The sequence below is a fragment of the Acinonyx jubatus genome, chromosome X, assembly GCF_027475565.1.
Source record: "Acinonyx jubatus isolate Ajub_Pintada_27869175 chromosome X, VMU_Ajub_asm_v1.0, whole genome shotgun sequence".
NCBI lineage: Eukaryota > Metazoa > Chordata > Mammalia > Carnivora > Felidae > Acinonyx > Acinonyx jubatus.
In genome coordinates this window covers 46,999,977-47,011,419 of record NC_069389.1, presented here as the reverse complement: position 1 = coordinate 47,011,419, position 11,443 = coordinate 46,999,977, and the positions used below count along the sequence as shown (strand labels likewise).

Here is an 11,443-nt window from a genome sequence, read left to right as displayed (position 1 = left end):
GGCACCCAATCATAAGGTGAGAAACACTGTGGGAAGCTCAGGGAAACTGTGGTGATGGACAGCGTTGCCACAAACATGCCATAAAACCCAGTCTCACTTTCAGCTGCTGGTCCCCCTCACCACCCACTCTCTCAGGACCAATTCTCACACTTGTGCTCTTTTCTTCCATTGTTCCTGGTACTCCCTCCACATAACCTGGTTATTCCTCACTGAGCACCTACTTTGGTAAGCCATCCCCTGCAGCTAAGTAGCATTTCATACACTGTTTTTGGGAAAGATACAAACCTGATCACACTGTATTACAGCACAGGGCACTTAATGAGGGCTTGATGGATAAAATGGGTGAGATCACATTACTGAGAGGGTGAATAGAGCAAATAACTGAACTCATCCTCATATTCAACAAACATTTATTAACACAGAAATGAATAAGGCTTGGCCCCCTGTTAGCAGAATGCTCAGTACAGAGGGGCAGACAATCACAAAGCTCCAGTAGAATCACAGTAGAATATCACTGAGGTACAGACAAAGTACTTTGAGGCACAGTGAGAGGGATAGAGGGGTGAGGAACAATTTTCCAATTTATGTCTTTGTAGAACATTTAGAAAAGGCTCCAGAGAAGTCATCTGTGAGTTGAGTCTTGAAGGAGGAATAGAAGCCACCAGATAAACAGTCAGAGGAGCCCTACAGGCTGGCACTCAGAAATGTAGGTAAATAAGTGATTCAGGGAACCAGGCATGAATAATCAAAAAAGGAAAAAAAAGAGAGAATAAGGAATGAGTAGGACCATCAAGTACAAAGCTCTACTGTACTCTACTGTAGAAATTTAAAGGTCTTGTTTCCCTATGGAGAGAGAAGAGGGAGAGCAGAAGATGGTATGTTCTCAGATATGGGTCCCTGTCACTTCCTCAATCAGGTCATAGGGCTTGAACATCAAAGCCAGAGCTTAAATTGTGATCTAATATCCCTAAGCCACTAAATTGTCAAGAACCACTTTTCAGTACCAAAGAATTTGTATGAATAATGCAGTTCTAAATAGGAGAGAGTCCCTACTATTCATCTTTTTCAGATGCAGTTGATTCTTCCTAAGAAACAGCTCTACTTCTTTCAAAATCAGATGGGGTGTGGAACCTGAAAGGGGAAGGCAGGCTAGAGTTCAGGCCTTGCAGCAATCTCACAATTGGATGTAAAATGATGGTTAAGACTATTTTTTTTTCAAATTCTATGTATGTGTCAACATAATATTAAAAAAATATTCACAAACCCTTTGTTTTGTTTTTCTTATCTCCATTTATTTTTCATACCCGTATGCATTTTAATGTTTAAACTTTTTTTAAATTTTACTGTTTTTTTCTATTTAAAATGTTTTTAATTTATTTTTATTTACATTTAAAAAATTTTAATCCTTTTTATTTAGTTTTTATTTAAATCTCTCAAATTGGACTTCCTTAAGGTTATTTATATATCTTAAAATTCCTTTTTCTCTATTTTCCTTTTCAAAATTTTTACTGTATATTTATTTATTTTGAGAGAGAGAGAGAAAGGAAAAAAAACAAGTGGGGAAGGGGCAGAGAGAGAGAGAGAGAGAGAATATCAAGCAGGCTCTGTACTGTCAGTGCAGAGCCTGACTTGGGGCTCAATCCCACGAACTGTGAAATCCTGACCTGAGCTGAAATCAAGAGTCAGATGCCTAACCAACAGCCACCCCTAATTTTTTTTTAATTAAAAAAAGTTAATTTTGTCTTCTTGTCTTGTTCTAAATTTTCTTCCTTTAAAATATTTCTGTAAACTTAAATTTGAATTTTCATCCTATTCTATATTTTTGGAAATTTTATTTCTTAAGCTCTTTGTGAATTTTGCTAACTTCTCATTTTTCAACACGTGTATTTTATGGTCTAATTTAAAATGTTTAATATAAACATTTTATTTAACTTTTAAGAGCTCCATTCCCCTTTCTTACTTCTAAAACTTTAAATTTCACTTTAACTTTTTTGTGAACTTTCATTTTTTATCTTTGTCCTTGTTTTATTCACTTTACCTTTTCTAAACTAAGAAAAATGTATTTTTAAGCCTTAAATAATTTTGAAATTTTAAATTAAAAAAACTTAAATTTTAAAACACTTCTTTTAAAATATTTAACTTAAATTTTTCAACATTTAGAAACATTTTCTTTTAAAATTAAAAAAAAGTTTTCTTCTTTTTAAATATTTTCTTGTAAGGCTTTAAAATTTTTTTTTCAATATTCTTTTTTTCAAACCATTTGACTAATCAGCCACAGCTAGAATACCAATTGTGAAACTTTTTGTTGATGTACAAATACTCCCTGATCTCACATGGTATTTTTGTAGAAACAAATGACATACAGCAGTGGCAGAACATCTCCATTCCCACTCTCCCCATCTAAAACAATCTGTTCATTTAAGTATGCTTTATGTGACCATTTTCAACCTCTTCCCCCCCTCCCATTTCTTAAGGCTGAATGGTCACTAGTTAGTATTTTTTTTTTCCTCTTACAGACCCATAAACCATGGTAAAATAGGTTCTTTATATCAAGGTGCTACTTGTCATATAGGTGCTATTTGTCATTGTCAATGCCAGGTAGGTTTTTGCGAAACTTCAAGAGGTGCTTGTTGTTGTATGGGTATTGTCATTGTCCATTCCAGGTAGGTTTATGTGTCATTTCAGGATCCTTGTATATTCATTTCCTTTTTTTTCTGGTAAGTGTCTTGTAAGACTATTCTTTCTCTAGACCCTGTTTGTGATAGAACAGTAAATACCCTTCACTGTAGAGTAAGTCCTCAATGGTAGCCTTGGTGATGATGGCATCATCACAGCTAAACCATTGGTCCTTTTGTTGCCGGATAAAGCTGGTATAGTGTCCACTTTCCAAAGTTCCATGGTGATTAATCACTGCAAACAAGGAATACTTATTCTCATTGGGTGTACAATCTGTTGGTGGCTGGTCTTCCTTCATTCCGCTGTCCTTAGTGGAGGCCAAAAATGGAGTCATATCCAGCTCCAAGGGAAAGGAGATAAAAGTATTAATCTTTCGCCTCTGTTTACCTACATGTTCAAATCGCTTGAGATGAAAACAGGCCACGATAGGTAATTTCTTCATCGTGAGTTGTTTGGTAGATTCCTGATAGCTTTGGCAACTACTGCATTTGATTTTGGCACTGCTTCCTAGGTACTCTGGCCTTGTAAACCACTGTAGGCAATCTGTGAGTGAGGGAATACCTGGTATGTGGTCATCCCTACTCACTGTGCTGTCAGCTCCCTCTGGACTCTGGGAACTGAATGTGGCACAAGAGCCAGGCAAGTCCAAACTGATGTCCCAGCATGGGTCTATTGTGGTAGAGACACTATGGCAAGCTTGACATGTGACATCTGACTGCAAGCCACCTGTAAAGATTTGGTCTATGATGCAGTTACAGCAGTTGGGGTTATTGGCCTCCTGCCCAACACTATCATCTTTGCTGTGTCTATGCAGCACATCTAATATTGCGATAAGGAACTCATGGGCATCCTGCTGCCTATATCCTGCTAAGTGTTCTGCATGAATCCATATTAGATGCAATAACTTATAAGGAATGTGAGGAGTTCGGCTCCCAGAGTACATTGCATGAAAAAGAGAAGACATTTCACAGACAAGACACAAGCTGGGGCTTGTCATTACACATTTATGCTTGTCAGAGAGAAAGAAATCTTTCAATAAAGGAATATGGGTAAGTGCCTGGACAATACAATTCATAAAGCACGTGTTCCCAAGATTGATTAGCCCTCTGAGGCCTACAGTACAGACTGACTTTTTCCTCCTCTTTTTCTTGGGTTTCACCAATTTTGGCTCCTGTTCCTTTGACTCACAGGTTGAATGTTTCTCTTCAACACCTGATGTCATACACTGTTGTTGAGAAACATCTGTTGAGATGGAAGTTAGTAATTTCAGAATTTTCTCTTTTGTTTCTTTGGCAATCTGCTCTATGTCTTTGTCATATACATAATCCTTACACATAAAGCAATATATAACCCCATGATAGAGGTCTACAGCTAAATTATGCTGTTTTGTTTCTGCATGTTTGTGAATATGTTTCTCAGTAAAGCAGCCAAAAAAGACACAGGAGAGACAAGAGTGGAGTCTGTTCATATGGGTACTACATACATGACAGAAGCACGACTTTGCCTTACGTTTCCTAGTTTCTGGGGTCCCACTCCAAACGAAACGCTGGTAGATCAACCGCAGGTTCTTCCTCCAGTTCTTAGCCACTTTAAAGCTCTCCACATGAGAGCAGCCTGTAGGACCCTGATCAAACTCCACCTCCAGCAACCAGTCCCCTAGGCCACCTCGATCCGCAGAGCCACCTAGGTCAGGAGAACAGCTTTGCAGCTTCTGGGGCCTAGACCCAGGCCGGGATCTACGCCGCGATCTGCGCCAGGACTGGGGCCGGGTCAGAAGCTGAGGGGGAGGATGGGCTGGAGGCTGGGGTGGGGCCGAGGGCCCGGGCAGGGCTCGGGCCCGGACCCGGGGCTGGGGCCGAGGGCGGGGCTTGCGGCGCGGGCAAAGGGGCGAAGAGCTGCTGTAACAGCGAGGTGGGGTTGAAGGGAGCACCTCCTTATCGCCGCCGATGTCACTCCACGTCAAGTTCTCCTCCGAAGCAGGCTTACGCTCTTGTAAAGGCTCCAGCTTCACCTCCTCAGCTCCCTGGCCTGAACACATCTTTGCCTCCCCCACCGCCTCCTTCTCCATTTTCCCCGCCTTTTCAGCCGCCTCCACGGGCGAGGCTCCTCCCCCACCGCCCGAGCTCTAGCGGACCAAAGAGCTGGAAGACAAGGAAGTTTCCCGAACTTGGGCCATCAGCTCACCGCCCGGCCTGAGAAGAAAGGTCTGGAATGGAGCTGCGACTGTAGATGGAATGAGACAGGGATTTCTGTGAATGATCTGGCCAGCATCATGGCGGCGGCGCGCCATTAGCGCCCTCAGGACCCCTCCCACCATGAGCTCAGCCAGAGACCAATGCGGGCTCCACCCCCTCTACTCAGGGGCTCCCGGAGCTGCTGAGGAGACAGAAGCAGTTACCTGGTTTAAAAGCAATCCGATCGTGCTGGGAGTGGGGGGCTGGGGTGGGGGAAAGGGAGGAGGACAGAGGGAGGAAAACGTGGAGGTGGGGTGTGGTACGGCCTGAGCTTTAGGGTGGAGATGGAATCTTCTTTGAAAAAAGGCGCCACCCTCTAACTGACTTTCCTGCGCTTTGCGCAGCCTCACTTTTGCATAGCTTCCTCTGACGTTCTTTCCTTTTATTCTAAAAACACACTGGGGTCAAAATTTACCTTAAAAATTGCTAAAAGGGGACCACCTATGGAAAATGGGCTCAGGGAAAGAAAGTGTCCTCCTCCCTGGAATGGAGCTCCTCCCACCTTACCTATGCTGCTGGGGCTGGGTATGTTCCACCCTTGCCGCTACCTCCAAGGGCACTGTCTTTTGGTCAGCCAAACTCTTGCGCCCTCTCACGCTCTTTTCGCGCTTGTGTTCCTTCTCACACCTCGTTTCTTGCTTCAGCACCTTCATTCCCTATTCCTCCGAGAATTCGGACTCTCTCACGCCCTCCACGCGTTCATCGCCCCTGTCTTCAGTGTTCGACCCCCAAGATCTCTGCCCCTTCCCGCCTTCGTCCCCGCAACGCCCCCGGCTCCGCTGTTTGCTTATAGGTCTGGGTTACCTTGGGCCACAGGCGCGTGATACAGAACGTCAGCAGCTGCTGCTGTACAGGCGCTCCTCAGCCAACGTTCTCTCCTGACCTCTCCTCAGGGCTGGTCACAAGGGGGCCGCCCCCTGGCCCCTCCCCTCTCGACGTGTGGCCCCCAGCCCCGGATTCTGCCCTCCTGCAGTGATGAATGGCACCGCTGTCCGGTTTGGTCAGACCTCTTCCTGAAACAGATTATACTGGAGGTAACCACAGCGACGGATTCTAGAGAAAGCCCCTGAAATGGAGGTTCTCGTCTCACCTGGCTCCAGGCCCGGACTCCGCAGATAAAAAAAGATTCATTGGGGTGGCGGTTGGGGTTGCAGGAAGGGCAACTCTCTGGCATGAATCCCTCAGGGAACCATCAAAAATTGATCTCTGGGAATTCAGTGGAGAGAGGAGTATTATCCTGGAGTGTGGTGAGAGGAATCATAAGGGCTTCAGGCCCTAGATAGGAGATCCCAAGCACTTGCTAGCTTTGTGAGCTCAGATAAAACACCTGATTTCCCTGAGCCTTAGTTATGTCATCTGTTAAACAAAAATGGGAATAATAATCCTAACCTGTTATGAACACTAAATCATAGTATATATAAAGTAAAAGTTCCTTAAGTCACCTGTTTCTTTCACACCTGTTTCTCAGTCCACATCTTAAAATCTGCCTATAGCACAATGCCTGGTACTTAGAATACAGAAAAGGAGAACACTGTCTTTCCAAATTCTCTCAAAGTTATTGCTCAGTTCACTGAATTATCCCTCCTCACCAGTTCATGTAAATGAACACACACTTAACAAGTGTACATGAACAGATCCCAAAACTGTATTACTGTGCTAAATTGTGCTGTGAGAAATACAGAATAAAACGATTTGTGTCCTCCAGATTTTGTCTTCCCTTTAATAGATACAGCATCCAAGGCCACAACCTCTGTGAAAGCTGCTATCTCTGGGGCTTGTTGCCCTTCCTGCCCTATCCATAGAATATTCCTGCTTATCATTGAAGATGTTTAATGCTACATTTAATCTTTCTGGGACAGTCATGCACCTCCTTTCTCAACCTCAGGATAAGGATTCAGTTCTCTCAGGCTCAGGATTGGTATCTTGTAGGTGCCTTCCCAAAAGAATGTCAGTGATTTTAGGACATCAAAGAGATTCAGCAATCTGTATGAATTTCCAGAGTGAGCACAGATCACCATGATCTTGGAGAAAAGAACCACCATAACTGTCCTGTAGCCCAAAGTGACTATAGGTTGAGAGGTTCAAATAAGAGTTAGTCTTCAGATGAATATGTTTGTAGGAACATTTGCCTGGGAGACAAGAGAGCAATGCTCTTATACTTTCCCACCATTATTAGCTATATATCACTTCTACAATTCAGTTTCCCTGAGTAAGAAAAGGGTTGATTTGACCTTTTAGCAGTTCTTACCATAAATTCATGGCAACTTAGCAGAAATCCTAATGAGGCTTCCGGTTCACAGATACTTGGCCCCCAAGTCAGATTAATGGCCGTGTGGCTGACTGGAAAGACTTTAACTGCCATGACTTCACACCAGAGAGGGGAGGCTTACTGTTTTCTGGCTAGTCTTTTCCGTTTCTCTGGATGCAGCTAAGCTGCATTAGAGGAGCCTCAGGAGATGGGATGACCTGTTCAAACTGAGGTACCTTTTGGCAGATTAGTTTGTCTTCCTATGGAGTTTACAAAGGACTTTTAAGCAAGGGTATCAGGGTTTTCCAACATCATGGAAATTGGCCTTGTATAAATGTTAAAGATTTTGACTTGGGATTTAGACAGATTACACCAGAGGGTGGAAGAGCATACATACAAGGAAGCAGTAGGTGAGAGAAGCAGAAATGGAGTCACCAGTGGGTACTCAGGAGGACTTTGAGGGGAAGCAGTATCAGAGGCAATGACATGCCCTCCTGCTGGTGAGTGGTTGAGTGACACAGAGGAAGGTGAAAACCTCTGGTGGCTTATAGGGAAGTCCTTTCTATCTCCCTCACTTCTTTTCCTCCATCTGAATTACCCTTTCTCTTGTGCATTCCTCCTTTGACAGAAATCTAGAGTGAGGTAAGGAGGGAGCTTACCTCCCTGGAAGTCCCAGCAGTGCCACCCTTACCCGAAGAACAGCCAGTCATTGCCCCCCCCCCCATACTTGCCTATTCCATCCATACCAAACCTTGTGATTTTGATCCACTTCTTGACAATAAATCCTTGAGGGTTAGTTAAAACGGGAAGAGAGGGTAGCTCATCAGGGTTCCATGAAGTAACCCCAGAGGTCCTACCCCAGTTCCATCCCCAGAGTTGACTTTGTTCTGGACCCATCTCCAAGGATCCAGTGTCCCTCCAGATTACCCCCTGTTTTACACCTAGTTCAAATGTTCCCTCCTCCAGGAGGTCTTCTCTGACCCCCCCAGATCTGGAGGGTGTCCCTCAGAATACAGCAGCACTTTATAGACAGAGCCCTTCTGGACCCAGCCTCTTTAAAGAGGATCTTCTCTAAAGAGGTCCCTCAGTTTGGACCCTGCCCTAGCCCCTCACCCCTTTGTCATGAAGAGACCACCTACAAAGAAAGGTGTCCTGTTGAGGTGGAACTGGAAAGCATATTCAAATCTCAATCATGTAGAAGTACCTGGAAGAAAAGCTCTTTAGAACTATAGACTAATTTATGAAGGAATTTTTTTCCCCCTAGGTAAGGGCATTTGCTCACCCATGGCTAACAAAAGACTTGGCTTATTTCTGGGATAGCAGACCTAGATGGAAATGCTGACTCATTTTCTAGCTGTGTAACTAGGATGAGGCCCAGTAGTTTGTTTTTGACAATTGACTAGCTAATGCTGATGCAGAATGTTGATGCTGTTGGTATGGGGACTGGACTTTGAAAACAACTGTTGTGGGTTATTGCATAAAAACCCATAGGTCAAGACCTTAGTAACAGGAAACTTTTCCAATGTGGCTGTTTTCCCAGGGGTATTGGCATCTCTTGTTTTTTTTGTTTTTTTTGTTTTTTGTTTTTTTTTTTTTTTTCTGACCACAGAAGATGCTGTAGTATCTGGGGGTGAGTAGAATAGAAAAGAGAGATGTCTGCAAAAAGCCTGCTTCTGTACTCCTGGTGCCCCAGGACTTTTAAAACAAGCCTTTCAAAAAGAAAGAAAGAATATTTCTCCCAATCTGGGCCTCTTTTCAATCACCTCACTTCTTTGAGGCCAGCATTCCAAAAGGCAGACTTGTAGCCATTGCCTGCTCCTAACTAGGTTTGCAGGAAGAGTGCTGTGGATTGGGTTCAGGTCTTTTGGGACCCACATTGTCTGCCAGCCATTTGCCCCCTTTTCCTTTGTATCCCTTCTTCTGCTCCCTTTCTTCCCTGTGCCTCAGCTCCTAGCTGGTCCACCTCCAGCCTTCCAAAGCAACAGCTTCAAACAACACTGCTGTGTGCATTCTCCTGCCCACAGACCCATGGTGACTCCCTGTAGCCGCTTGGTTTTTTAAAAACGAAAATTTCTAACTTACTCCAACTCTCCCTACCCATAAATATGTCCAGCCTCATCTTTTTTCTTGTTATTATGTTTTTTGTTATTATTATGGGTTTTTTTCAATTTTTAAAAAAATATTTTTAGGTTTATTTATTTTATTTTACAGAGAAAGAGAAGGGGGGGGGGAAGAGAGAGAGAGACAGAGAAAGAGAGAAAATCCCAAGCAGGCTCTGCAGTGTCAGTGTGGAGCCAGATGTGGAGCTTGAACTTGAACTGTGAGATCATGACCTGGGCTGAAATCAAGAGTTGGATGCTTAACTGACTGAACCACCTAGGTGCCCCTCAAATTTTTATTTAAATTCTAGTTAGTTAACATACAGTGCAGTATTGGTTTCAGGAGTAGAATTCAGTGATTCATCAATTACATGCAATACCCAGTGCTCATCATAACAAGTGCCCTCCTTAGTACCCATCCCTCATCCATCCCATCCTGCACCCACCTCCCTCCATCAACCCTCAATTCTCTGTCTTTAAGAGTGTCTTATGGTTTGTTTCCCTCTGTCTCCCCCTCTATACGTTCATCTGTTTTGTTTCTTAAATTCCACATATGAGTGAAATCATGTGGTATTTGTCTTTCTCTGACTAACTTATTTCGCTTACCATAATCCACTGTAGCTCAATCCATGTCATTGCAAATGGCAAGACTTCATTCTTTTTGATGGTTGAGTAATATTCCATTGTGTGTGTATGTGTATTACATACCACATCTTTTTTATCCATTCATCTATTGATAGACATTTGGGATCTTTCCATAGCTTGGCTATTGTTGATAATACTGCTATAACCATTGGGGTGCATATACCCCTTCACATCTGTATTTTTGTATCTTTTGGGTAAATACCTAGTAGTGCAATTGTTGGATCATAGGGTAGTTCCATTTTTAACTTTTTGAGGAAACTCCATACTGCTCTCCAGAGTGACTGCACCAGTTTGTGTTCCCACCAACAATGTAAGAAGGTTTCCCTTTCTTCATATCCTCACCAACACCTGTTGTTTTTTGTGATGTCCAACCTCTTCTTCACTTTCTGCCCTCCATGACTCCAGTGCTTCAACCATGGAAGCCTCTTTATTGTCCCTGTCTGTGAGATAACACATATGAAAACATTCAGTATGTCAGCTCAATCCCTTTCCTTCCCCATGGGTTCTCACTTCAAAACACTTCCTAGCACAGACATTCTCAAATGTTTTACACCTTGGGTCCCTTTGGCAGCTAGATGTAGCCTGTAGCTCCCTTAAGAGAATAATATTTTCATAAATGCATAAAATTAAATGAATAGAATTATAACTGAAATTTATTATATTGAAATATGGTTTTGAATTTAAAAAAAGATTGTAATTTGATAACATATATGCTTATTTATTAATACATTAAATAAGAGTATCTAGTGATAGACATAACTATCATAATTTCAATTTTAGTATATGTGCTGCCGAAGTGAGCACATAACTATCATAATTTCAAAGTGATAAGCATAAATGATACTTTAAGAAATGTGAAACAAATGTAATGTGATGAAAGTCTTTATTGGTGACATTATTGTGGTTCCTTGCCTAGGTTAGTAATTGAAAGACATGCTCAAATTAAGTTAAAGGTAAGTGAAAATAAAGGCATAGGCCTTTTCCCTGTATATGCGTAGACCTCTATGCATTCCATATTCTGACTGTTCTTGCTTCATAATGCCCTAACTACCTTGTTTGCTTAGTGGACAAATTTATTACAAACCATTTATTTATTTTTTTTACATTGGTTACATGTTGAAATAATACTGTAGATATATTGGGTTAATAAAATATACTACAAAATTAATGTAACCCAAAAACGTTGGTGAGATGCCACGAAATAATAGGTGGCAGTGCCTTAATTGTATGCATGTTGTCAGGCCTGAGGGCCTCTTTCATCCTTGTCAAGGGGAGTGCTAACCTTCTCTCCTTTCATAAAACGCTATTACAAAAAAACTATTAAGTGCATATTATGTGCTCTTCTCTCTGTACCCATTAAAATGTATCTTATCACTTGTGATGTGAGGTAGATATTGCTATCCATACTTTAAAGGTGGGAAAATGGAGGGATCATTTCACATTGACTTCAGATCACACAGGTAAGAAGGGACTGCTAGCCCTGGAGCCTCCAGAAATTTTGACACAGAGCTATGTTCTTTCTTCTTATTTATTTGCTTCAG

The 11,443-nt window shown here is 42.4% G+C and overlaps 1 protein-coding gene and 1 non-coding gene across 7 annotated transcripts; both read right to left on the bottom strand.

Moving 5' to 3' along the window:
• Positions 1 to 393: 393 nt before the first annotated feature.
• Positions 394 to 5,832, bottom strand: USP51 (ubiquitin specific peptidase 51). 6 transcript variants are annotated; one of them, XM_053202370.1, is made up of 2 exons: positions 5,715 to 5,832; positions 394 to 4,899 (listed from the first exon to the last, which is right to left on the bottom strand). In XM_053202370.1, exon 2 carries the CDS (start codon positions 4,742 to 4,744, stop codon positions 2,735 to 2,737), a length of 2,010 nt encoding a protein of 669 aa, XP_053058345.1. In that variant the 5' UTR covers positions 4,745 to 4,899; positions 5,715 to 5,832; the 3' UTR covers positions 394 to 2,734. The 6 variants fall into 6 exon arrangements, with proteins under 6 accessions (XP_053058345.1, XP_026909309.1, XP_014942696.2 ...); XM_027053508.2 differs by having other exon boundaries at positions 394 to 3,918; positions 4,186 to 5,784; XM_015087210.3 differs by having other exon boundaries at positions 5,075 to 5,782.
• Positions 5,833 to 11,077: 5,245 nt separating this feature from the next.
• Positions 11,078 to 11,206, bottom strand: LOC113597438 (U6atac minor spliceosomal RNA). Its single transcript, XR_003418207.1, has one exon. It is a non-coding gene; the product is annotated as a U6atac minor spliceosomal RNA (small nuclear RNA).
• Positions 11,207 to 11,443: the final 237 nt, after the last annotated feature.

Coding starts and splice junctions, on each gene's coding strand:
- USP51 (XM_053202370.1), bottom strand. CDS start 4,744: ATGGAGAAGGAGGCGGTGGGGGAGGCAAAGATGTGTTCAGGCCAGGGA.